Source organism: Neopelma chrysocephalum, unplaced genomic scaffold, assembly GCF_003984885.1.
Source record: "Neopelma chrysocephalum unplaced genomic scaffold, ASM398488v2 Primary Assembly neopelma1_91, whole genome shotgun sequence".
Taxonomy (NCBI): Eukaryota; Metazoa; Chordata; class Aves; order Passeriformes; family Pipridae; genus Neopelma; species Neopelma chrysocephalum.
Genome location: NW_020897753.1, coordinates 2,996,906 through 3,024,228, shown reverse-complemented (window position 1 = coordinate 3,024,228; position 27,323 = coordinate 2,996,906). Strand labels below are relative to the sequence as shown.

The 27,323-nt window shown below is 41.7% G+C and overlaps 1 protein-coding gene across 7 annotated transcripts in view; it reads left to right on the top strand.

Moving 5' to 3' along the window:
- PLCB4 (phospholipase C beta 4) overlaps positions 1 to 27,323 on the top strand; it is a 194,718-nt gene that overhangs the window by 87,105 nt on the left and 80,290 nt on the right. For 6 of the 7 annotated variants that reach the window (XM_027693333.1, XM_027693331.1, XM_027693332.1 and 3 more), the window contains 4 exons: positions 22,868 to 22,965; positions 24,813 to 24,893; positions 25,203 to 25,262; positions 26,512 to 26,655. In XM_027693333.1, coding sequence (XP_027549134.1) covers positions 22,882 to 22,965; positions 24,813 to 24,893; positions 25,203 to 25,262; positions 26,512 to 26,655 — 369 coding nt within the window. In that variant the 5' untranslated portion in view covers positions 22,868 to 22,881. Of the gene's footprint in view, positions 1 to 16,274; positions 16,299 to 22,867; positions 22,966 to 24,812; positions 24,894 to 25,202; positions 25,263 to 26,511; positions 26,656 to 27,323 lie in introns of those variants that run through there. The other variant, XM_027693330.1, reaches the window with a different exon arrangement.

Genomic DNA, 27,323 nt, shown 5'->3' with positions numbered 1-27,323 from the left:
TTCTCAGTGCCTCTTACACTAAATTACATTGTCCAGTCCTGAAAGATTTTTCTTCTGTAAGATACAAAGAAACAAGATTCTGTGATGTTAAAATGGGGTGGATGTGTCATGTATCAAAGACTGTGCTCATGTAATTAATTACATCTAAGCAAATTTGTTCTGACGTTGCCCACAAAGCACAGAAACCTTCCTTAAGTACTTTCAGTTCATTCCACCTGTATTCCTCACTGTTCTTGTTTTCTGCTTATTATAGCTGGTTAATATTGGTATTAGCAATATCTGTACTGGTTGCTTTTTCTTTATTATTGGTTATGTGGAAGGAAATAGCCCCCATGGTTATGCTTAGCAGAAATTGAATCTCTAGGTTCTGTGTGTTTTGAGGTAACATTCTATTTTATTCATCCTCCATGAAACAGGCAATGCAATTTAGTAACTTACTAGTAAGGCATGAATTCTAATTCATCACTTGAGACATGAAAGGTGCCTCCAAGTCCATTATACTGATGAGAAACATCTCTCAGTGCCAGAGCTTCCAACTCTTCATGCAGGCTGGGCTCTGTGAAACAGAGTCAAGGAGTATTCAAAAGGAGTCACTAAAAATTGTGTGTTTGAATTCATTTATCTGTTTCTGATCTTAACAATATTTCAGAGGCAATGAAGTCACATTTCTAAGTTTTATTTGTTAACCATGTCATAGTTTCAAGCTACACCAGGTGAGGTTCAGGTTGGCCGTGAAGAGGAATTTCTTCACAGAAGGGGTGATTAAACATTGGAATGGATTGTCCAGGGAGGTGATGGAGTCACTGCCCCTGAAGGTGCTTAAGGAAAGACTGGGCATTTAGTGCTATGGCCTAGTTGACAAGGTGCTCATCAATGAAAGGTTGGACTCAATGATCCCAGAGATCTTTCCCAACCTGATGGATTCTGTGGAAGATGGATGCAGAGATTCTTTTCTAATTGTGCGCTGTCCAGGGCTTTGGGAGAAACAGAAATCGTTGTGAAAATTGTGCTGAAGCTGTGTTCTCACCCTGGCTGATCCTCTGCCAGCAGAATGCTTAGAACTTGCATCCTTTGCACCTCCCAGGTGTCCCACTGTCCCACTTTTCTCTCCCATTGTTTATAACAGAGGCACTGGACCCTTCCCTGAAGTCGACTGAGCAGTTTTAGTTCATCTCTATATGCTGACTGTCATAATTTATAATTGTTTGCTTATGTCTTTTACAGAATAAGAAAAAAACTAGGCTTGTGCCATCCAAGATGTTTTGGAGATGGATCACTTGACTCTGGCGAGAGGGTTGTTTACATTGAAGCATTCCTTGAAAGGCTTGTGGGATTCTCTTGGGTCCTCCCTAAGCAGTGATGTGTGAGCTGAGCATAGGTCAGAGTCAGTGGGGAAAAATGCATATTTTTCCTTGTTGAACTTGCTTCAGTTTCCCGAGTTTCAGTTTCAACTTAATCCTTAAACAATGGATTTATTGAAGAAAACTTTCAATTTTAAAGGCTACAGTACAAACCTGGGGTTTGGGTTTCACCCAGGCTTTGCTGAAGTCATCTCACCTTGTAGTGCACCTGCCTGGAGGGGGTCATAGTTGGAAGACAGAAATACATTAGAGAGCTGTGTTTTTACTGTCTTGATGTGTTACAGAGGAGCAGGTACTCATTTTCACAAGATATAATCAGTATTAGAGCAGTGCTGCTTGTACCGAGTAATTTATGGAGGATTCAGTAACTGCAGGCTGTTACTCTGAACAAAGACAAATGTTACTGGAGAGTCTTGGAGAATATTACTGCAGTCTAAAATCATCTCTGATTGCTTCAAAGATTGCTTTGTGATATTGCAAGGCTTTCAGCCAACCTGTTTTGAGCGACTGAAAATGTACCGTGGAACAGCATTCGCACTGGAGTGTTGCAGCAGAGAAGGTATGGTTGCCCTACATACCATAATGGGTAGAAATTCCCAAGATCCCTGGGCAAGCACTAAATGAGCTGGAAGCAACCCAGCTGTAGTAACGTGGAGCTGTGTGTGGCTGAGAACCAGCACAGTGAGGTTGTTCCAGCACCCCACTGAAGGCTTGAATAAAACACTTGTGCTATTGCAATCTGAGGTGCTTTTTGTGTATCAGGGATACCTGATCTTTGACCAGTTTGTCACTGAGGGACCACCTTGTTCCAGTTGGAAAAATGACTTAATTCGTGCCAGAAGATTTTTGTGTGTGAACAGAATGGTAGATTTAGGTGTCACATCCTCCAAGAATTCTCTGTGCTTTCGATACAGGAAAACAGGGATATCTCCTAATATCCATTAAAAAACCCCAAGCAAACAAAAACAACAAACAAGCCACTAAACAACAACAACAACAAAACAACCTTAATTTTCATACTTTTTTTTGTTTGTTTTCTTGTTTAACGTTGACTGAAATTTTAAAGACATAAGGACATGTTTTTCAAGAATATTTTTGTAAACAACATCGAGTAAACTGGTCTTATGGCCTGTCATCTTTAGAGCAGGTCTGTGGGGCCCTGCCTGAATTTGAGCTGCAGGAGTGATTGCAGAGTGGGTGGCTTTTCTCTGCAGTGTGGTATTGCTGATGAGACTTCGTGTTCCTCAGGTTCAGTTTGTGGCACATGCCCAAGACCACAGTTCAGGTAGCATGGCTGGAGATCTTATTTATAATTGTGTTCTTTTTGTTACTTTTGAGTCTTTTGGTAGTTTTTATCCTGGTGTATCAACCTGGTTTATATCCTGACTTCATACTTCTGCTCCAAAACAAAGGCACAACTAAGAAAGGCAGGTTTGGATAGAGCTGACATTATCTTGTGCCTGTCAGGACTCAGTCTGAAAGCAAAAGGAAGTTTGATTTCTCTAATTGTAACAGAGTGCTGTCCATTACACAGGCTTGAAAAGAGCGGCCTTTGTTTCCCAGATCTGATAGTTCTGCCACAGTGATGGGTTTGCCTGAGTAACTTATTCCTTCTTATCTTGTGTGTGAATTTGGATTTCCGACAGAAAGTGCAGTTTCTCTGCTTATCACATCCAGCACCTGCATGATCTTGTGTTCAACCTGATTTTCAAGTATTGCTATCCTGAACTTTAAGATCAGGTGGTTCTTCAACCACAGCTTCAAAAACAAACTGAGTATAAATTTTGTCCATCTTTTTCCTGCTCAATAGTTCTGCTATCTGTTTCTTTATGTTCAATTTATTAATTTATCACATAAATAAATAAGTTCTTGAAAATGTTTCAACTTGCCAGCTGTGGCAGCTGTTGGCTGTGAGTTTGCTTTTTAACATTACAATAAGCACGTTCCTAAATGGCTTTGCAACCCGGTCATAATGCAAAGCTTGTAGTCTGTTGTAAAATTTAAAGAAGCAGCAAACTTGCTTGAGAATTGGTAGATTAGACCAACAGCCCTGACAAAATGAACTGCAGAGAATCAAAGCTGAAAGTATACTCCAAGTCAGCCAGTTCTCAAAATCACAACGGTCTTTCCCAGTGCTGTGTGTGAGACACAGTTTGCTGCCACCAAAGAGTTGGTGCTTTTGCTCCTCTCAGCCACATGCTGCCAGTCTGTCCTTTGTGCTGGTCACGACTTCACTCCTGTGTGACCGGAGCATAGTGCACAAAACTAGCAAAAACTAAGAGCTTTCCACCACTGCACAGAGGTGAACTGGTTGAGCTGGGATCACTCAGGCCAGCAGGAAGGGGATCATCGAAAAGGAAGCAGAAGCAAGGGTTTAGGACCACTCTCTTCCATGAGGGAGAGTTGGACTGGCTCATTTAACATCTCTGATTGCTCCAAAGGGGCTCGTTTTTTGCTGGCACTTCTGACTGAGCAGCTGTGTTGCGTTTTCCTGGGTTTTCTGCAGTTGGGTTACTCTGGTTACCTCTGATAAGTGATTGCCTCCAGCACACACTGGTAACAATTAACCTGGGGACAGTGGTGTCCACTGCTCTGCCTATTTACAAAGTTAATAGGTATCTGTGCCCCTAATGTAGGTTAATCAAGAACACTCTGAGGTGGGCTCAGTCAGTTCACACTTTCTTACACACAAATCTTCATGCATGGTAGTTTGCATACAGCAGTGAGCATCATGGCTAGGCTTCGCGAACGAAGATTTGGGAAGGGCTCTACCCATTTTTCATGCAAGCGCGTTGGTGGCTAAAAAGGCCAATACGAGAAAGGCAAGTCCGGTTGCAAAAGACACAGCAGAAAGACTCCTTAGATGGTATATTCTGCAAGGTTCGATTCTTTCTGCGTTGTCTTTTCTCCTCAAGAGTGATCCTGCGTGCCTTCTCAAAAGCATCAGCAGCGTTATAAATGGTCTGTCTCCAGGCCTCCCGATTAGAGGCCAGAGTGGACCAGTTATGGTGATCAATATGCCCGAGGCTGAGTTGTTGCTTCAGGGAGTCCTTGTATCTTTTCTTTGGAGCTCCTCTCTTGCGGCAGCCAGTGGCAAGTTCACCATAGAGCAGGATCTTAGGGAGGCGGTGGTCCTTCATCCTAGAGATGTGCCCTGCCCAACGCAGTTGCGTTCTCAGGAGCATGGCCTCAATACTTGTGATTGCTGCCTGTTCGAGAACAGATGTATTGGTCACATAGTCTGACCAATGGATGTTAAGGATTGTACGGAGGCAGCGTTGATGGAAGCGTTCTAGGAGACGCAGGTGGTGGCGGTAGATGACCCATGATTCGGAACCATATAAAAGAGTAGACAGCACTATGGCTCTGTAAACACTGATCTTGGTGCTTTTCTTCAAGTGTTTATTACGCCAAACTCGTTTATGGAGTTTTCCAAAAGCACTGTATGCCTTCGCTAACCTATTGTCTATCTCCCCATCAATCTTACCATCTGAGGAGATGAGGCTGCCTAGGTAATTAAACTGTTGGACTGAATTGAGTTCTGACTGGCCGATGGTGATGTGGGGACGGTGGGGGACTTCCTGAGGTGCAGGCTGATGGAGAACTTCTGTCTTCTTTAAGCTGACTTCCAGCCCAAAGAGCTCAGCAGCCTCTGCAAAGCAGGATGTTAAACGCTGCAGAGCTGCTTCTGTGTGGGCAACAAGGGCGGCGTCATCAGCATAGAGCAGCTCCCGGACAAGATGGTTTAGGGTCTTAGTATGGGCCTTCAGTCGCCTTAGGTTGAATAGGCTTCCATCAGTACGATATCGAATGTAGATACCGTCCTGATCATCGAGGTCTGCCGAGGCCCTTTGAAGCATCATACTGAAAAAGACTGTGAATAGGGTAGGAGCGAGAACGCAGCCTTGTTTCACACCATTCTTTATTAGAAAGGGCTCAGAAAGTGTGTTGCCATATCTGACTTGGCCGTGCTGATCCTCATGAAGTGAGATGATCATTTTAAGGAACTTGGGGGGACAACCTAAACGTTCCAAAATCTGCCAAAGACCTTTTCTGCTCACAGTATCGAAAGCCTTGGTGAGGTCGACGAAGGTTACATAGAGACCTTTGTTCTGTTCCCTACACTTCTCTTGCAGTTGTCTGAGAACAAATATCATGTCTGTGGTGCTCCTGTTGGCTCTGAAGCCACACTGACTTTCAGGTAGAATTTCTTCTGCTATAGCGGGTATTAGTCTGTTCAGGAGTATTCTTGCCAAGATTTTGCCAGCAATGGAGAGCAGAGTAATACCACGGTAATTTGAACAGTCTGATTTAGTACCTTTCTTCTTATACAAGGTGATGATGACTGCATCACGAAGGTCTGAAGGTAGTTCGCCTAGTTCCCAACAGCGCACCACAAGCTCATGAAATTTAGCATGGAGTGCAAGGCCCCCATGTTTCCAGACTTCAGGTGGAATTCCATCAACCCCAGCTGCCTTGCCGATTTTCACCTGCTGTATGGCCTTGAGGGTTTCTCCTAGAGTGGGGGCAGTATCCAATTCGTATTTCACTGGTTGTTGTGTGATGGACTGAATTGCTGAGTCTTGTACTACACGGTTGGTACTGAAAAGAGTCTGAAAGTGTTCAGACCATCTATTCAGAATGGAGGTTTGATCTGTCAGAAGCGTTTGACCATCTGCACTGAGTAGTGGGCTTTGGACTTGGTATGTAGGCCCGTATGCTGTTTTCAGGGCCTCATAGAATCCTTTGTGATCCCCTGTATCTGCACATAGTTGAGTTTTTGCAGCTAGATCGGACCACCATTTGTTCTGGATGTCACGGAGTTTCTGTTGGAGCTTGCTGCAAGCAAGACGAAAGGCTGTTTTTCTAGCGTGACAGGAAGGCAGTGCAAGGTGTGCTTGGTGGGCGGTTCTCTTCTTCCTCAACAATTCCTGGATTTCTTGATTATTTTCATCAAACCAGTCCTTGTTCTTCTTGAGGGAGAACCCTAAGGATTCTTCAGAGGATTGCAGGATGCTACTTTTAATATGCTGCCAAATTGTTTCGGGAGAGGAAACTGCAGAATCTGTGGAATGGTTATCAAGCTTAGTTTGAAGGTTTGCCTGGAATCTTTCTCTTACTGTGGCTGATTGGAGATCGTTAACTTGGAGTCTTCTCCTTGGGATACTGCCCCTCTTGGGTTTGAATTTGAGATAAAGGTTGAGTTTACAGCGCACAAGCCGATGGTCTGTTTGACATTCTGCGCTGGGCATCACGCGGGTATGGAGGACATCGCGGACATCTCTCTGTCGCACCAAGACATAATCAATGAGGTGCCAATGCTTAGACCTGGGGTGCATCCAGGTTGTCTTCAGACTATTTTTCTGCTGAAAGATAGTATTGGTGATGGTGAACTGTTGCTCCGCACAGAATTCTAGCAGAAGTCGACCATTATCGTTGCAGTTTCCAACACCATGCTTGCCTAATACTCCTTTCCAGGCTTCAAAATTCTTACCTACTCTGGCGTTGAAATCACCAAGGATAATGATCTTATCATCTGCGGGCACCTTTTGGGTAAGACAGTGCAGGTCAGTGTAAAATTTATCTTTTTCAGCAGGGTCAGCTTGGAGAGTTGGGGCATATATACTGAAGATGACAACGTGTTGCTTGTTGTTTAGTGGAAGGCGTAGGGAGATAATGCGGTCAGAGTGACCTGTCGGCAGATTTTCGAGTTTAGGGACAATGGAGTTTTTGATCATGAAGCCGACACCTGAGAGATGTTTTTCGGTTCTGGGCTTACCTGACCAGAAGAGTGTGTAACCGGCACCATGTTCTCTGAGGCTGCCTTCCTCGTGAAGGCGAACTTCACTGAGAGCAGCAATGTCGATGTTGAGACGACCCAGTTCATGGGCAATTAGGGCAGAACGTCGCTCAGGACGACCACTATTGGCAGAATTGAGCATGGTTCTGATGTTCCAACATGCTAGAGTTAATTTGAGTACACCTTTGGAGGCAGGTGCATGCCTTTGACTTTTGCTCTTTGTGCGACCGCATTGGAAGAAGATGCCCGTCGGTCTGCGGTTAACCAACCGGGTGAAGGTGGAGATGAGCTTTGTTTAGGCCACCTTTTCTAGGCCCCTCTCCGAGTGGAGCAAGCAGTGCTGTCCTTGAAAAGGCTGCTTGGTCGTTCAGGGTGCTGCCCCAAGAGACTCTCATCTCCGTCAGTCTCAAATGACCAATATCCTGAACCGCCTGTATGCAGGGTTGAGTCTGCGGCTCCCAGTGCATCTTTCACCTACCGTTTCGACCCTCGCCCGTCGCTACAGGACTTTTTGCATGTGGGTAAAGCCTTCAAGCCTGCGCAATGGATTTTTTAGGTGAGATGCAGTATGCGCGGAACTGAACCCACCCTTTAATCCTGAGGTTCATCTGCCAGGGCCGAGCAAGCTTGGACGGTGGCAGCGAGGTCCTCAGGACGTAGGTTTGATTAGAGTGACCTTCTCTGAGATGGATGGCCTTCCAGGGCTAAGCGAGCTCCATCTGCCCGGGTTTGGGATGAGAGTTGTCCTTCTCCTAGGATGACTGCCAGAAGGCTAATGAGCTCATCCTGCCCAGGGATGTAGTTTATCTGGTCCTATGGTTTTGACCTGTCTGGCATGGGCGACCCTACCGAAGGCATGAACCCTCGCCAGCATAGCTCGCAACCACACAGGGGTACATAGGCTACGTTCCTGTTAGAACGATTTGGGCAAGTCTTTTATTTCCAGCAGTGAGCAGTGTTATTGATTAACCCTTAACCAGCCCCTTATTGAGATTTTGGAGAAAACAGCAGAAACACAACTTTGGAAGGGAAAGCTGTAACTATAAAATCTGTTCTTTGTGTTTTTGTGCCAGCCACTTCTGTTTCAGGGAGAGCAGTAGCCTCTCTATTCCCTGTGCTGCTTTTATCTCCCATCCAAAAAACCTTGCCAACAGCCTGGTATCTCAGTAAGCACAGCCTGGTTGCCTTGCTTTCAGGAGGCCTCTGCCAGCTGCTCAGCATAAAAAATTTGCAGACCACTCTTGGTGTTACTTGGGATGGAATGGGACTTTCCAGAGAAACACCAGCTGGGCCTATTCCCTTTTCCCTCCATGTGCCATTTCACTCAGATGCCCAAAGAACACAGGCATATACAGAGCAGAAAAGGGATTTAAATCAGCAATTCCATGATTATGCAAAGCACCTTCTGACATGGATGGGGACTGAACAGACATAAAGACTGCAGGAGAGTGTGCTGACAAAGGGGAAGATTTATTGATCTAAACCCTTCTAAATATTAATATTTGAGAAAACAAGCAAAACACCCCACAGTGTGCAACCTTCCTGATGCAAACTTTCAACTTGTACAGGTAGTTATTTCACAGAAGATTCATTTTAGACATTGGCACCTTGCTCAGTCTGTTTTCCACTGTATAGTGCAGCTGTATAGTGGAGCTGTATAGTGTTCAGGTGCTCCACAACCAATAAAATCACCTTCCCTGGTGATGCTGAAAAACCACATTCTTGCTTTTAAGAGAGGGAATATTCTGACTTGCTCAGCAAAAATGGTATCTTAAGGGGAATGGAAACAGAGATGCTTGGTGGTGGGTCTGTACCTTAACTGTACAAATCCTTTTGCCCACAGTTTTTTTTAATGAGGAAAAGTTGTTTTCCTGCAGAGTATGGTCAGTTGCTTCTTTTTCGACTCCTTTGACTGGCAGTGCACTTTATGGTCCGATCACAGAGAACAGGAGTTAATTAGTCTTGGATGGGGATTAAAACCATTTTAAACAAAAAATCATCCTCAGGATGTTAGGACTTCTCTGGGAACAAATTGGGTACAGGAAGATGGGAAGTGGGACTTTGATACGTGATTTGACAATCCAGTTGTGACTGTGCCAGAGTGATGTTTCTGTCACATCACGTTGTCCATTAATTCTTTTGGCAAGTTTTATTTCCTATGGGAGTCAGCTACAACGAGTGGTGTCCAGGGATAGTGTTTCTTCTCAAGCTTTTTCCATGGTATGCAGCTTAGTTTCCAACATGCAAGTCACACATGCTGACAAGAATCAGATGCACCTGTTCCTTGACCACGACCCACTCCACAGATGCAGATTTATAGACCCTAAAAAGAAAGGGCTGGAGGGTGTGTGCCAGTTGAGCTGGGTAATTTCACTGCCAGTGATATTTTTAGTATAAATTGTGTACTTGCATCTAAGTTTAGAATGATTGTAATTACGTTAGAAGTTTTGTTATACAAAAATAAACAGCTGCTGGAGACTGAGAGCAACCACAAAGCATTGGATGCACTGATTCCCACGTGGTAACGCTTTTTCTAATGTGCTCACTGGGGTTTCTTGCCTAAACTCTACCTTTGCTCCCTGCTTCAGCAAAATGTCTTGCTCTTTATCAACCTCAGCAGGACATTTTTGGTTATTTTTCTGCTTCTCTTGTTCACCGGGCTGTGAGAGGTGCTCTGTCACCTTCTTTTTCTCAACAATGCCTGTACTTTGATTAAAACCTCCAGATTTTTCCTGGCAAAGCAGCACTATACTGTATTGTACATATATACTGTGTGTATATGCCTCAGATTTCCCTGGGGAGGGGGGGTTGTCTCTCAAATCTCACGATTTGTGGAGGTACCTGAAATGCATTTATTGAATGTATGCAGAACGTGTGGGCTGCAGGAGGATGGCATGTGCTTACCCAAAAAGGAGCAAAGGGGTTTGCTAGCCAAGGGCAAAGAACACTCTTCTTTAAGCTTTCAGTCAAAAACCAGTCTAGACATTTTTATCACATTAAACAGTCTGAAGCATTTAATAGGTATGTGACAGAAAAAAAAGCAGTCTGAACTAGCCGAGCAGTTTTCTTATGGGAGAAGCCTGCTGGGCTCAAGCTCTTATTCCTCACAATGGTAACTATTATGCTGGAAATGCTTAATGGTGATACATGAAGCAGAGCTGTTTTTAGACATGTAAAAATGTAACCTTCTCTTTCTACAGGGTCTGCTGTGCAGTGACACTTCTCTTTATTTTGATGGGCAGTGTACTTTATGAGTGTGTGTGCCACTTGTTACTGAGTTGTATGAGGCCAGAGTGAATAGTGGCAGCATTAGTTAAGCACCACTTAAGAACTCTCCAGTGCATCCAGCCAGTGCAAATGGCAAAACATTTTCTTTCTGTCTCTGCTAGGGTCCCTTTATCAATTTTTAGGATTTAACTAGTTGCATCTGCTGATTTTCATTGCATCTGGTGGATTCCAAACAGACTGCTCTTTCTTTGGCCTCCACCCTTTTGTCTAGGATAATTTCTTTCATCTTTCCAGACTTTCCCCCATTCATCTCTTGGTCTGTTTGCAGCATGGGGAAATGTGGAACTCCTTGTCTCCGGGAGCCCTGCCATCCCCACTCCTGAGCTGCCACAATAAATGACCCTGCTGCTATTGCCTGGAATGCTGCCACTGTTCTTGCCACTTCTCTCTCTTCCCCCCCCCCCCCCCCAATTAGATGTCAGAATTTTGTTTTGTTGGTCTTTCTTAGTGTATATTCCACCTTGTTCCCTCCTTTCCAGCCATATTGCAGAAAGCCAACTTCATACTTGGAATAAACTCTAAAAATAGCCTTGTCTGCGCTTTCCCAAACCATTTCCATTTCAGCTATTCCAAACTACTTGTTGTCCTTTTCCAGCATGGTGAAAATGTGGCCATCTTCCCTTTTCAGTCTGGCTGTATTGATCTGCTGGGTCACTTTGTCATTCTGTCAGAGCCCACACCAGTGTCAGACATAACCCATCATTGCTCCTTGTATTTTATCCTGTTAGATCCTTCCTCCTCTTTTCAACTCTTGTGCTCTCCCTAACACACCTGTTTAATTTCTTTCTCCCTTAATGGTTGTCCAGAATCATGACTGTCCTATTCCAGCATGATGTGCGTATTCCCACCTTTCCAGGGAGAGAAGAGAAAGCTGCTTATCTTCCTGCCTATGTGAGCATGTTTCCTGCCTCAATCTGAGGACAAAGCTGTCCTCTGCTCTGCTATGTGTGTCCCTTCCCACCTCAGCAGAAGTGGAGGTCCCAGCAGCAGGTGACAATAAAGAACAGTGATGAGGAAGAGGAGGCTTGAAGAGGTATCAGCTCCCCCTCTTGTTTCCTGCTGCTCAATGCTGAAATGCATCTTAATATTAGGAATTTGGAGAAAGTGACTCCCCTGACTCTGGTGTCTCCAGTTGGCCCAGAAAAATCTGGATAAATTGAACCTCTGAGCATGCTGTAAATCCTGCTGTTTATTATGAGATGTCAAAGAAGTGTTCCAAATGGGCTGTGTATGCCAGCGTGCCATACCAGCACTCCTGACTGGCAGACTGGCTCTCCTTTTTGTCTCCGTGCTGGACAAATAGGTTACATACCAACACTTTTATTTTTATCCCTTTTGGAATACTGTGTCAAATCATGCACTTGGAGCAATAATAAAAAAAAACGAGATGCCTTTCTTCCAGAAATTTTCATATGTATATATTATGAATAGTTGAACAAGCCAACATGCATCCAGGATGAAGATTAGAAGAGGCTGCTGGCTTGGAGCACTCTCCCACCCCTCTCTTTAGTAGCTGGCATGCCTAGTTTTACCCCATTTCTCAAACAAGTGATAAATTAATATTCAGAATGACATTTTAGGGGCGTTGTTCTCAAATTATGTAAACAACTGAATACCTCAGTAATGACTATATTAGCACTCTGAGCTGTTTTATCAGATAAACTTCCTCAGAAGTCTCACGCAGTCTCCTTTTACCCCACAGAGACAACAGCTGCCAATTCGATAACAACTGCTGTGACAGGAAACATTGCACAATGTCAAGAGAGTTGTTTTAATATTTGATTAGTAGAAATGAATATGCAGATTGCATGGCTTCTCTGAGGCAGGGATTAGTGAAAGAGACTGTGATGCCATGTTTTATGCATTCCCATCTCCTCTTTGTGGTTAACTATGAACTTACCAGCTAAAGGATTGGTGATATTCTTTATCCTTGGTCCCATTACCTGCATTGTTTTTCTATTTCTTATTTTTATTCTATCCCCATTGCTTTTAAAGCTTCTGGGCAGTGACACAACAACCATTTAAAAAGAAATGTGGCTGAAACAAATTGACAAGAAATGCTTACTCTGCCACCTACCTACCATAATGAAGTAATAATAATAACCAAAAGTTCAGAACCAGTTGCTTGTCCTCTTTCATCTCTATGAAATTAGAGATAACCTGGTATATCTCAAACATGGCTGTCCATTTTGTCCTGCTGGAAAGAGAGCCTCTGGATTTCCAAGTTATAGGCAGCATTTTATTTTTAGCCTTGCCTAGTTATGATACATTGTGTTTGGAACTGGGGCAATCTCATCTTCAGCAAAATGCCCAGTTTGTTAAAGAGTTAATACCGGATGTTATTGGTGATTTAAGGTGTACTTAGCATCACTAGGTCTGTAATTAAGACAAGTCTTGGTAGCCTCATTCTTTAGAGGGAAGAAAAGGAAAATGGGGAACGTGGAAGTGTCCATCCAGGACTCCAGAGCAGTCTGGCTCACCACCAGCTGTAACCCAGCTCCCTTGACTCCTATCTACCCCAAAGGGGAGGTGTTTTTCCTGAAAAATTGGTGATGAGTGTTGTTTTTGCATTCAACAGGCAGAGTGTCTGGGATGAGGAAAATAGACAAGGGGAGCCATACAGTCCTTATTATTATTATTATTATTTCCCCCCATCTATTAAATGTTGTTCAGATTCACAGATGTGTGTTCTGTACAGGAGTGCTGGAGTGCACACCATGAGCACCATGTGCTTTCTTTTCCTGATACTGACTGGGAGATATCAGAGTGTTCATTAAAGACAATTAGTATATTATGTTTCTTTATGGTTTTTTTTCTGAGATGTGAACCTGAAATCTTGGGAGAAAAAAATAAAATGGAACCAAGGCAACTAAAAGCTCCAATGGGAGCAGTTTGCCCCAGCCACACATCTCTAGGGCAGCTCACAGCTGCTCTGCTGCTGTGCTCGGGTCTGTCACAGAACTGGGGAAGGAAGAAAGGCTGCACCTAGAAATCTCTCCTGCTCAGGGTTTGGGTTTACTGCAGCCTCTGGGGCTGGCTGATCAGAAGGGTGGTGGATAATTTCCATTCCAATCGGCTGATAATGCCCTGCCTGCATTCCCCTACCTTTGAGACTTGATTCAGGGGAATTAAAGAGTGATGAAAACAGAGACAGGCTGTCGGGTGTGAGGAAGGAAGGAAGGAAGGAAGAAATGTACCGATCCAGTGCAGATACCATGTCTATGTTTCTTGCTTTTCATTCCATGTTATCTTCTCCAGTTTAAAGAAGGGAATGCAAACCCTGCTATCTCTAGGGTGTAAGGTGGGTGCTGAGATGGAATCTGAGCAGCATTATGACTTCTGAGATAGATACAAAAATTTTCTGACCAGTGCTATGGGTTAAATTGCATAGTGACAATCTTGCCTAAAAGGTATAAACTCCCCCTCCTCTGTATTTTCGTGGTAACTGTGGTTTGTAGGCTTTATCCATGGTACCAAGAAATTCGTAATTAGTTTAAACTTTCAACAGATACCTACTTTTAACTCACTGCCAGCTCTCAAACAGTGAACACAGCTTTATGACATGAATGTATTTTAGACCACTGAAACAATTGCCAAAGATCACCTTAGCTTTGTCTGAAATTTTAAGCCAGCAACGTGGGTCACACTTGTTTTCTCAGAAATCATCTAGAAAACCAGAAAAATATAATGTCACTTTCCTAATTTTAGATTTTAAAGTAACATCTATGTTCTTCACAGCTTATTAGTTTTTAAAATATCTGTGTATTTTGAACTTGTATGAAGTTGTGTCCAAAGTTTATTAAAGTTTGGTTTGAACTGAAGTACCTGACCATAGGAGGGATTATTTCAAACACACAGGGATTTAGAAGTTATTACAAAAATATGAACTTGACCTTTCATTACATTTTATTAATACAAGGTCTGAGTCTGTGTCAGTGTTTGGAAACAGACAACTGTGTCCTCAGGATGTGGTTGTGGAGCAGCTGATATTTCTAGGTTGTTTTATTTTTGTTAGAGGTACTAGTTTGTATTCTTTCCAAAACTTTCCCTTGCTCTTAAAAATGAAAGGCTGCTGATACTAATCTAGTTTGGAAGTTTGTTTTCCCTTTTTCATGATACTTGTAGTTAATAATTTGGTCTTAGAATCTTGCAGTTGTTGTATGTCCGTGGATCCCTGAACTCTTGTGTTCATACTAGGAGTGATGCTCACTTAAGATTATTTGGTGTTTATCTGTGCACCCACCTAAATTCTTAGGATTTTAATTTCAAACATTTATTTATGTCTTCCTATGACATTAAAGTACAGAAATCACTTCTGCTCAAGATCTATTAGAGCACAAAGCTCCAGAATGAAGATGAAAAGGAGAAACTGGAGTTCTAAAGGTCAAAATTGCCCATGATTTTAATTCAAATAATTGACACAAATACTTCATACAGGCACACCTCAAAGGGAGAAACACTACTCATTGACTTAAAAGATGTGTCATATGTCAGCTGAAGATTAAACAACAGCAGAAACTATGTATGGTATTAACTGCCCAAAGAGCACATTGAAGACTCTCTTGTTTTAATAAATCTGACAAGCCCCTTTTCTTTAGGGTTCATTGCTGTAATGATACAAGGTGTCAGATTTTACAAAATTGTAAATAGAGAATTTGGGCTTAAGTAAATCAGAAAATACTTGAGATGTTTTGCAAGTGCTACATGTTTGTTTATTTGTTTTATTACTACAATTTATTATCCCATGAGGTAACCTTTGTTTTAACACTGACTTCCACTGAAAGCCACAGAGTGAAGTAATTAAACTTAATAAAAGTCACTGCTGGTTAAGTCAAGATACATTGTATACATAGATCATATGCTATAGCAATTCAGAAAAGATCTCGACAACTATTAACACAAACCATTGCTTTCATCAAAGTCCAATTTGTTCTCTATTACTGCCTGGGGAGGAGATGGCTTCCAGGAAATGGGACGCTTGACATTATACTAAATAAATTGTAAACACCTCTAACGCTTCTGCTTAGCCAAAGATAAAACTGTATTATCTTTCACATTGCTAGACAACTTAATTTTTTTTATATGGTTAGTGTTTACTATTGGAAACAGGGAAAGTTCTAGAGAAAGGTTCTTCATCATGTGCTCATGTTATGAAATGAAGTTCACTTGACAGGTCACAAAGCACGAAGTTGCTGTTAGATGGATACTGAATAATATGTGTAAATGAAAATAAATTTTCATTTATTGTGTCTTTTGATGAGTCAGGTTGCTAAATTCCCTGACAGCATTATGAGTATGTCCCCTTCCAAAATCATCCCTGGGGAAGATCAGTGCCCTTCCCCTGAAACCATCCCTCAGGAAGATTTGTGCCTTTCGCCTTTGCCGCTACAAAATTGAAAGTGTGAACACCGGATTTTTTATCCTGAGAAGGAAAGAACAACAATAAAAGCAATGTTACTAACTAGTAAAGTTTATACTTTAGTATGTGTTGGACACCAGGTGTTGCCTCGGAACCACCCTGTGAGGGCCGTGCCGGCGCTGCGGTGCCGCCGTGTCCCTCACGGCAGCCCCTGGAGCCCACCCGGGGCAGCCCCAGAGCAGCTGCCGCTCAAAGGCAGCGGGAAAACTCCCCCCCGTTCCCAGCTCCTGGATCCCCTCAGCAGCCTCAGCCCGGCAGGGACAGCGGGAACACCGCCCCCCGCCCTGCCCTGGAGCCCCGGAGCGGCCGCTGGGTCACAGGGGGGACCTGGGGGGTGTCCGCGGGCACCGGAGCGGCTCCAAGCGAAGGCATGTGCTCCCCACGCGGTGCCGGCCCTGCCTCGGGACACTGAGAGCTGCTCTGCCACCAGGTGCCAGCGGGAGCTGTGTGACCTGTCTGCCCTCCTTCTCCTTCTTCTCTCTTCCTGTGCCTCTGCTTCTCTTTATTTGCTCCCTTCTTGATGTTCTGGGTAGGGTAAAGCCAGAGGGATTGGATTTTGGCTGGGTGTTGTGGATCAATATGTGCTGGGTGGGTTCTGTGGTGGAATGCTTTGTCTGGATTGTGTGGTGCCCTTTGGAACTTTTGCCAAGTTCCCTTATTTTTTCCCCTAAATTATCAGTAAAAGTGCCTCTTGGGAACAAGAGTGTGGCTTATTCTCTTGAGCTATCTCGAGGTATTAAAGAACCCTATTATATATATTTTAAAGTAAAACTCCTGGCTGAGCCTGTGAGCTTGCGGCCCCGGGGCCAGAGTGTTACAGTGCCCCCCTCAAAAAAAAAAAAGGATGGGTGGTAAATGCTCATGGCAAACAATGAGATGTTTTGAATGAATGGGAAGGCTGGGGAGATCTGTAGGCATTAACAAACTGCCTTAGGACAAAAAGAAAGACATGTAAGGAAGCTGGGAGGTCATGCTTGAGTCCTGCGTTTTATCCTAGGAATTCTGTTTGTTGGAAATCAATGGCTGTGATCTGAGGTGGTGACTGGACCACAGTTCAGACCTGGAGGCAGGACCGTCTCATTTCAGCGGTTGTTGTTTTCTGTGGTCAGCACCAGATACACTCATTTCTTAGCCCGGAGCAGAGCTTTGCAGGGGCAGCCTTACTGAGCTTGTGTGAAAAGCTGAAGAAGAGGTTGGTTTAGAACAGGCCACTCCTTGTTTTGGTCTAACCCCTCAGCTGCCCCTGCATGCCAGTGCATTCCAGCAATTAAAACGAAATGGAAAAGAAGACAACATGGAAATTGAGAATGTTACTAGACGATACATGTTCAGGCGCCTGAGCTCTGTTGTCTGTCTTTTGTTGTTCCTGGACCTTGTTTTGGGGAGAACTGTTTGAAGTTGCTTGTATTAGCTGTGGGAATAATGTGTTTAAAAATAACCTGCTGAAAAATCACTCTTTTTAAAAAAGGGAAAAAAAAAGAAGAAACCCAACAAACTTTGACTGTGAAAGAGCCTGGAGAGCTGTGAAATCTTGGAATTGCTTTACAGTATAGTGTGGATACTGCAGAACTTCAGCAGTGTGGCTCTCCCTTTTACTTTTTACATAGGATTCACACTGTAGTGGCTTTTATCTTCTTAAAACTTCCTCTGAATTTTAAGTTCTAGTGTTGAAACCAAGGTTTTGTGTTTAAGAAACACCCTCTCTCTGCATTTTGCATTTGTTAATACTGGTACATTTATGACCAAATAAATTTACGTTGAGGAGTAAATGTGTGAAGATCTGACTTTCCTCCTGTAAATCTCTATAAACAATTCTAATATTTGAATATGAAAGTACTACAGAGCACTGTTAGAAAATGAAGGGGGCATTTTTATAAGTATTTCAGTGCTGCACTGCCTGTTTAGCCATGGATGGCTGGTTCCTCACTCTAGTCCACAACTCTGCAGGTAGACTAGCTGGACTGGGATGAACTCCATAAAAAAAACCAAACCCAAAATATAGAGAAGTCTGCTGTTGTAGATCTGTTTGTCTTTTTTTTTTTAAGAATCTTGTTTACCAAAGAGGAGTGGTGGTAAAGGATACATGTACTTCAAGAGGGAGGAGGAGTGGGAAACACATTAGTTTATTTTTTAAAAGATTGCTTCCCTGTATGTGTAAGAAAAACATATATTCCTGGGCAGGATTACTGAACTCAGCACAGTGTTGTGTGAGTGCTGCACTTCGCCCTTGAAACCCACACAGACTGTAACTGGTGCAGGATCAAGGGGTGTGATTCAAGCAGGTAGGCGGTAAAACGGCAAACACAGAGTGTGAAGCCTCCTCACTTCTCACTCAGCAAATAGGGATTCATTCCAGAGGCAAAAATAATAATTACTTAAAAAAAAAAATTACGAGTCCTGTTATGATATTTGAGGCTCAGGAAACTGCGGAAATTGTGAGTTTGTGTGTTTGAGACCCGGGGGGGGGGAATCGGTTCTAAGGAATACTGCTGTCCTTTCCAACAGAATCTCAACATTGACAGGATGTTTATGGGATCCAAGGAGTATCCTATCCATCATGCTAGCCAGCTCTGTGGGTTAGTTTAGAATATCACCTCTTTCCCCAAACATTTGTCTACTTTGTATTAACAGAATCCTTTCCTCCTCCTGTTCAGCCACACCTTGTCCTTCTTTTGGTCAAAGAATGAAAAAACCCAGGATTTATATTCTCCACATCCCAGATTTAGCGTAGTACAGCCAAGCTTACAAAAGAGGAGGACTATTGTGTTAAATAATGCTGTTCTGGATATGGTTAATTTTTTGTCCTCGCTCTTTGGGTACTCCAGGTGAATCAAAAGGTGCTTTTTTTCATGTGATCCAAATCATGTCTTCAGGCATAAATCAGTGGTAAAAGAAAGGGAGATAGCTCAAAGGGCATTTAACTACTGAATTTCATCTGCTTCTCCCCTGTGGTCGTTGATTAAGTGCTGAGGTGTATTTTTTGTGAGTGTTCTTTCTGCTTTTGTGAATGGTATGTATTCAAAGACGTTGTTATACTTTAAGAATGTTTAAATCAGTGAGAAGGTTTTGATTTTAAAGGCTGTTTGAAAGTTTTCAGATTAAAATTTTGCTGTCTTTAAATTTAGTTCCTTAACCTTCTATCTCTCCCAGTTGAATCTTCACACATTTCATTGTTATTAAATTTCACTAAAGAGAGTAATTCTTGCAGTTCTCATTATAGCAGGCTATGTGCATGCGTATATTTGCAACCATATGAATGTTAGAGTGTCATGTTTGTTTGGGTTTGTTAGTTTGGATAGCTTTTTGCCTTTCACTGTCTTTGAACTGCTTAAAAATTGATGAAGATTAACGGAGGTCCAAAGAGTGACGGGGGAGTATTTTGTGTTTTATTTTGGTGTTCTTAAAAGCTAAGAGGGCTATGGAAAAATGGATTTTTGAGTGGAGTGCAAGAAATGTGAGAGACCGAAAAGAGCTTTTTAAGAGGCACAGAGAATTTTCTTCACCTTCTGCACAGCTGCCAAAGCATAGGGCTTAAAAATGTTGTTTGTTACAATTCCTCTGCCTCCTTGCTCCATGTACTCAAGTCTTTCCCTCACACCTCATCTGTCTCAGTTCATCTGTAAACTGTAGTGACCTGTGAGAGCAGAGCTAAAGCAGGGGTTGGTGAGATGGTAAATAACAACGAGCTCGAGTCCCTGAGACAGAACTTGATTGCTTGATAAATTATGAGCAATCAGGCATGTTTTCCTGCAGCTAAATGCAAGGTTATGCAAATGAGAGGAAAGGCTGTAATTCTGGTTTGTGTGACAGAGGGTTGTGCTGGGTTGCTGTGTCCTGGTCCAGACCCCTTCCTTCAGAAAGGCGGCTGGAAATGTGGGAAGGGCTCAGCCTGGCTCCAAGGTTTGAAAAATGCGCATTGCAGCAGAAACTGAGGAGCTCCATCTATTTAATTTATCAGCAATGAAGTAACAAGTTCATCATACTGCGTGAGTACCCAGACAAGGAGGAGATACCTGTAAAGGAGGGATTTTACAGAGCTCTGTTTCTGTGACTGGACCATGCACTCAGCCAAGTTCAAATTGGTAACGAAGTACACGTGTGTGGTGTTAAGGTAATTAGTCTTCCTAATGAAGTACCTGTGTGTGGTGTTAAGATAGTTAATATGTGTGTGGTGTTAAGGTAGTTAGTCTTTCTGAGAGACAGGTGTCTGCTCAAGCACTCTGTACATCCAGGTTTCAGAGTGCCAGATGCTGGATGGAGTGTTAGGATGTGTCTTATACAGGAGTTCAAAGCTTGTAGGTTTTAAATCTGGGTCTTCATGGGGTTCAGTGTCAGTAAAAAAGGGTAAGGGCCATGTGTATGGCCTAGGGACTGTGGAAGTGCGTTCTTCACAGTCTTAAAAGTGCCATCACATTTCTTATGTTTTAGCATAGAATGTGTCAGCTTTCCCCAGAAGGACTTTATGTGCTGGCAGCATTTATTGCTGCATGAACTACCTGTTGTATTTGAAGTTACTTTTCTTCATGGGAACATTCTGATAATAAAAGACATTTAAACATAAGGGAATGGTCAACAAGCCATAAAAGTGTAGTGTTTATCATTTCAGTCATGGATATGTGAAGCTTCCTTGAAGGATATCTTTCCAAGACCTTTGAGGATTTGTTGTGTGGTATGGGGTTCTGTTGGTTCTGTTTGCAACTTTGCCTGTAACAAAACCTGTAAAGTCAGAAAACACCTTCCTGAAAATGTGTTTCTCTAGTTGTAACTTTGCTCCAAGAACAAGCACTAAGTTTCCAAGTTGTTGTGATTATACCGAGCTACTGTGTGAAGTCTGTGAGCTGCACAGAACATGATGCCATCATTGCTACTGCAGTGGGGTGGCTGTCTTATTATCCAGCTTCCTTCATGAAATGAGGGAGAAGCAGCTCCATGCTGATCTAAACTGGAAGAGACATAAGAATTGTAAGTGTATTTACAAAAAACTAATAAAAATTCAATAATTTGAAAGGATCTCAAAACATCTCATGGTGCTCATGAGGAAGATATTACTACTCATTTACAGGACTGGCAAAAAGAAGAGGGGGCTTTTAATAAATACTAAATGTAGCTGATCACTTCTCAGCCCTAGTTTCTTGTTCTCTGTTTTGTCCAAAGCAACTCTTTATCAGGAAAAAAAAAGTACAAATGAATAGTCTTAAATATTGTTTAGCCTCTTTTTTTTAAAAATCGAGAGTACAGATACATTATTTGGAGTGTTCATCCTGTTTTCAACAAAAGTGAACTCTTAATGGTGACATATATATAAATTTCAAATTGTATTTTTGATTGTTATGGAGAATGAATTCATTTATCTTATTCCTAAGGCTTTGGAAACATGATACATGTGTTTTTATACTCCTGTATCAATGACCAAAAAAGGGCAGGAAATAGAGATAGGCAGCATGAAAATGTGCTTTGCATTTTTGAAGTAGTAAGGTTATTTTCCCAGTAGGAAATTATCAAAATAACTGTTCTTAAGACCAATGTTCTTTTTCTTGTTAGAACATTCTTTATGTGAATGAGACCAAGACAGAGAAGGGGGATACTACAAAATTCTTAAGCTTTTTTAAGCACTTGCATCTGTTCTGGATTTAAAGTTCAGTCCAGGTAGACATTTCTGTCTAAGAACGTTTCGGAAGCGTTGTTACCTAATCAGTAATATTTTAATTTAATGTACTATTCAGAGTTTTGGCAACACAAAAGCTACAGAGATGGTTCACATAGCAGAGATTGCACAGAGTGTCACGCTCTCCCTCGAGTTTTATGGATGCTTTTTATCCTTCTCGCTTGGACAAACCTTGCGTGGGCCGAGCGCCTGCGTTGCAGCGGAGCAGGAGCTGTGCTGATCACACGTAACCCTGCCCTGTGCCTCTGGAGACAGTCAGGAGTAGATGAACATGATCAGTTGTCAGGGGAGGGCTGGGACAGGCAGACAAGAACAGGGTAAGGCAGCAGCGTGTGGGGTCAGTGGTTGTGACTCTGTGCTGTGCTCACCCCCAATCTTCCGTCTCACGGAACGATTTCCTGACAGCCGCGAGTCAGGCTTATCTTGCTGCTGCCAAGGGTATTTATTCCCTCCTCGTGCAAGACGTTCTGGTCAAGTTTATAAAGGAATAACCAAAATATGTGTGTCCTGGATGGCATTAGTAAGCAGGAACAATGCAGATACTCTTCATATAAATTGAACTTCAGTATTTCAGAGGACAAAGTTGGGGCATTTTCTGGTGTAAAGCAACATATCCTAGGAGGCACCAAGGTGTTGAAAAGGATACTGGATAATTTGCTGGTCTTTATTGCAAGGTCCATATGTTATGACTTCTCTGTTGTATTTTAAGTTAACAATTTTGTTCACATTCCTAAACTTGCACAGGTGCAAAATGTAACTAGCTAACTTTATTTAATTTCCTGTATGTCTAATCAGTTTTTTTTCCTCTATGAATTTCAACCTATGTATTATCCATATCTTTAGTTATGTATAAAATACCACTGAAAATACCCAGGACTTTATTTAATATAAATGGATTTTTGAAATACAGAACACAGAAGAAACGTGTTTTGCCTATGTAGCATACAATTTAGGATGTTAAGACAAAACACAATCTGTTTGTGTAGCATCTGATGTATTCCTGTAAAAAAAGAAGCACTTGTCTATATTACAGCTTGTGGTATTCTGTGTTACCTAGAGCTTTGTTAATCTCAGCCTCATTACACTCTGGAAGTTACAGTGCAAGTGTTTTTCAGATAATTAAGTTCAGACACACGTTTTACAAGTATTTTTCATTTTGAAGATATGAAACAGAAATACTGTTACGAGGAAGAGTCTTGATTGGGAAACACACTGCGACTTATTAATATTTCTGTGTGAAAGGAAAAGCTAGAACTCACTTTTTTCCTGCTTGGACTTTGAAATGCTCCTCTTAAAGGACAGTAATTGAACTCTGCTTTTTCATTCCGTTTCAGGTTTTTCTTCTATCATGGCAAAACCTTACGAATTTAACTGGCAGAAGCCAGTTCCCTCTTTTATGCAAGATGGAGCTGTGTTTGATAGATATGAAGAGGTAAGAGGCCAGTTGCCTTTCATTTGCTATTCTCTTTTAAATATGCAGATGTGATAGAATATTTGCTTTCATTGTACACAAAGAAACTTTCATTTTATCTGGTAATACCTCCAGAAATGTCTGTGGGGAGGCAATACCAACACACTTTATTGCTGTACAGTTTTTTGCTTTTAAAAGAAACCGCTTTAAAATATATTTAATCCCTCTGATTTGAAATAAGCCCTGAGGAAGAGAATTGGATCAAAATATCTGTAACATGCATAAAACTCATCTTTGCAGATTCATAAAGCACATTATTGAACAAAGTGAGTCTTCCATTTTTTGCACAGCTATCAAATGGAGGGAGGGAGAATATATTGCTTTTTTTTTAATATATAAACTGAGGACCTGCATATCGCAAGGGAAAATGAGAGAACACAGAACATTTATATTCTGATCCAAATGCACCATTTGAGATCTGGAGGGGTTTTATCTACTTCAGAAAATCAATCTGCACTCTATCTGAAATATGATTACTATGATCCCACTTTCAACTGTGCTTTAATCCAAATTTATTAAAGGAATGCAAAACAGGGCATTTTACACAGCTGAAATAAAGTGCTGAGAAGTTTACCTTATACTCGGCATTGATATGGTGATAAGAACAATTTTATCAGGGTCTATTTTTAATCTTGTTTGGACAGGAAATCTCTCTAAGTTGAAGGTATCTCTGTAAGTGCCTTCAGGGATATTAGTATTTGCTTCTTATCTTTTGAAATGTAAGTAAAAGGTATTTTTTATCACGAGGCCTGCCAAGATAGGGATAGCTGGTTTACCCTGTATTTTCAGTTTTGTTGCTAGATAAACAAAAAAGATACCAATGGTCATGGAATTTCTTAGAAAGGAGGTTCAGAAAAGCTTTGTTTTTCTTCAGCAAATAATTGCTCAAGGAACAGCCTGTGGGGACCTTCGTGAGGGGGTGTGGCCCACGTTTCTTCTTTGGCACCTTTGTTGTGAGACAGAAAAGAGATTTTAGTGCTCAAATTTTGGTGTGATATCAAAAATACAATTGGAAGCCTGGATTGCTTCCTTGCAGAGGACTCTTCTGCACACATGGCTGTCGGTTTTCAATTAAGGAAGTCAGGAAGTTCTGGATCCTTCTTTCCTTCGAGAAGTGATTGATTCTGCACACTCCTTTCCTGCATTTTAGCTTAATTTATGATGCACTAATTGAGGCTGGAGGTGTGTGGAGGAAATTTCTTTTTTAATTCAGCTAATCTGATTTTTTGCCTTGCCCAGTGTCTTTGGAATGCCATTCTTTCCTGATTTCTTCTGCAAATCAATATCCTCCAAACTCTGCTTGTCTGATACTCTGGCCACAAATTGCTCACAGCATTAACACTGCCACAGTCTAACAGAAAAGTGCTTCCCAAATTCTGAATGGTAAAATGAAATGTGGTCATTTGACCCTGAAGGTAGTATTGGCAAATTATGTATATTTTCACCTTTACGTGGTTTGAAGCATTTAATTTTCAATAATGCTTTTTAAATTCCAGTTCATTAAGGTTTTTTATCAGGTAAGAATCACTGCTTTTATTAAATAAAACATCTTCATAGTCTCAACGAAGTAGGAAGATACTAATTAAGTGCATCCAATTGTCTCGAGCATCAGCAAGAAGACAAATCATTAAAAATTATCTTTTTCTTTTTAAAGCCTGCCTCCCTCACTTTTGTTAGTTTGGGAATAGCAAATTCTGCAGGAGGGTATTTGGGAAGAAATGTAACAATCTTTTATTTTTGAACAATAAATAAATTTATGATATTTGTCAAACTGACTAAAATAATGGTCTGTGTTTTCTTTTCTATAGGAATCTTTTGTCTTTGAAAGCAACTGTCTCTTCCAAGTGGATGAATTTGGTTTTTTTCTGAGCTGGAAAAGTGAAGGAAAGGTATATTACAATTATATCAGGAGTATATATTAGATATTGTTGCATTTGGTTTATATTCTGGCTAGTTTTGAAACATCTAAAGTACTATGGTAATTTATTTACAAAACTAGCCTTCATCCTATTTTTTTTTTTTAGAATTGACTGAAGTGAAGTATTTAAGAGGGAAATAACAGATATTGAAGGGAAATATACTGTTTATATTTGTTAACAGTGTTAACAAACAAGATTCACTGTTTATTTTTGCTGCAATTCCTAGTGGAGCCATGTCTCAGCAGACCTTTGAACTTGCACCTTTTTTTATCATTTCAGGAAGGACAGGTATTAGAATGCTCCCTGATCAACAGTGTTCGTTTTGGAGCTGTACCAAAGGTACTCTGTGGTTTGTACTCTTCGTTTAAACAACAGATATTTAAACTGAAGGTGAAATACAGGATGACATTCATTTCTTCAAATAATACCAGCAACACAGTTTTTTATTTTGTAATCGTGATCTAAAATGTTAAGTTTTGAAGTAATTTGCTGCGATTGCAGCGGGAAGGTTCAGCTGTCTGGTCTTTCTGAAGTAGTACAGGGTTCAGGATGAGGGGAAAGCTGAACAACAGGCATTAGGAGCACATGTCAGGAGTTTTTAATTACTTTGTAACAGTGTATTGTGATACTTGTTTTACAGATTTGGAAAAAAATGTTTCATTTTCCAAATTTTGTTCCTATCTGTTTAAAATTTGTTTTATCTTCTTGCACCATTGACATAAAACACAGGAAGTTTTGTTTACATCCTTCTTTATGCAGTTAAATGGTCAGAGAGGGCAGCTGGTCACAGTCTGCCTTTTTGAAGAGTATCAACAGAAGCACTTGCTAGGAATTCTGGAGGAACCCAAAACTTTGGGAATATCCTCAGTGGTATTCTTCAGAAGGAGTACTTGGGTTTTTCTGCAGTGAATCGTGGCCCTCCCTCCTCCAGGCCTTTAGTTTAGAAGATTTGTTGGGACTCTACATTTCCACTTCCACATGTTAAGTGGTTTTGTGGTAATTGTAGATAACTATCTCCTAATAATTCTCTTGGGAATGCACAGAATAAGATCCCTCCCCTGTAGAGGAGAGGCATGAGAAGGAGTGTTGCAGACAACCCATGAGCTGACAGCCATACCAATATGCTTCAGACTTCAGCTCTGTCTTTACCTAAGGAATTTACTCTTTAAAAAAAGAAACCCATTAAATCTCTAGTCCTTGACCTGCAGCAGACACCAGCTTGTATGACATGTCGCTAAGAAACAGCCAAGAAGTCACAGAGATCATAACTCTCAGGAACTATGGACTTAACTAGATTGGAATAATTAACTTAAGAGATTAATTCTGCTCCTCTGTTTCCAGTCCTTGGAGTGATTAATTTTTCTTTTTTGTGATGAAAATATGAGTTCTCACAATCGTGTTCCTAACTGTTAAAATAGATCGTTTTTCAGGTTTACACACAGTATTTTGAAGTGAAAGCACTCATTTGTTATGATTGGCAAAGGTTTAAAGGTGTAAATGTATATGGAGATGAAAATGCATCTTTGCCATAGTGTACTGTATCACAGAAATGTGGCAGCTGTAACAAGCTATTTGTTCTGTTTCACAGGATCCCAAAATACTGACCGCGCTTGAGGCTGTTGGAAAGTCAGAAAATGAGTTGGAAGGACGGATAGTGTGTGTTTGCAGTGGCATAGACCTGGTGAACATCAGCTTCACTTACTTGGTAGCGGAAAACACAGAAGTAGCCAAGGTATTTCACAATTAAACAGTGGGGGGGAGTGAAAAATAAAAGAATTGAGTACTCATCACCAGTACTCAATTGTTTTTCCTAAGTCTGCCTGCTTGGCTGACTGAAATACCTGGCTTATTATGTGCTGCCTCACTCTTCAGAAGGACAGCAAACATCCATTTGGAGCACTCTGTGACATGTCTGTGTGCCATGGTGAAAGGAAATAGTGGGTCTATCAGCCTCTCTGTGCACGGTGATTTATCAAAATTAGATACTGAGACCAGCAAATATAGGACAGATCATTCCTTCAGCTGTCGAGTCTCTCCGTGTGGGGCTTGTCCAGCAGACTATGTGACAATTATCCCTCTGCCACAGGGATGCTGAAGGGAAGTGCAGTGACTTCCATTTTCCTGGTGGGTGGAGTTCAGCCCTCCAAAATTCTGTTCAGCGATAACCTGATTGTATTGTGTGGTTCATATTATTTGAAAGGACAAAAGCAGGAAAGAAAATTCTCTGCAGTTAAGGGGATCCCAGTGTACCCAGGTTCTTTTCTGTTTCCCGTTGGCATGGAACAGTCCTAAGGAAACAATGGCACTTTTTTACACGTCATCTTTCCTGAGAGCTTTAGATTGCAGTTCACAATGCAAGTTCTGGGGCTCCACCTGTCCTGGTACTTGAGCTGTGTGCTG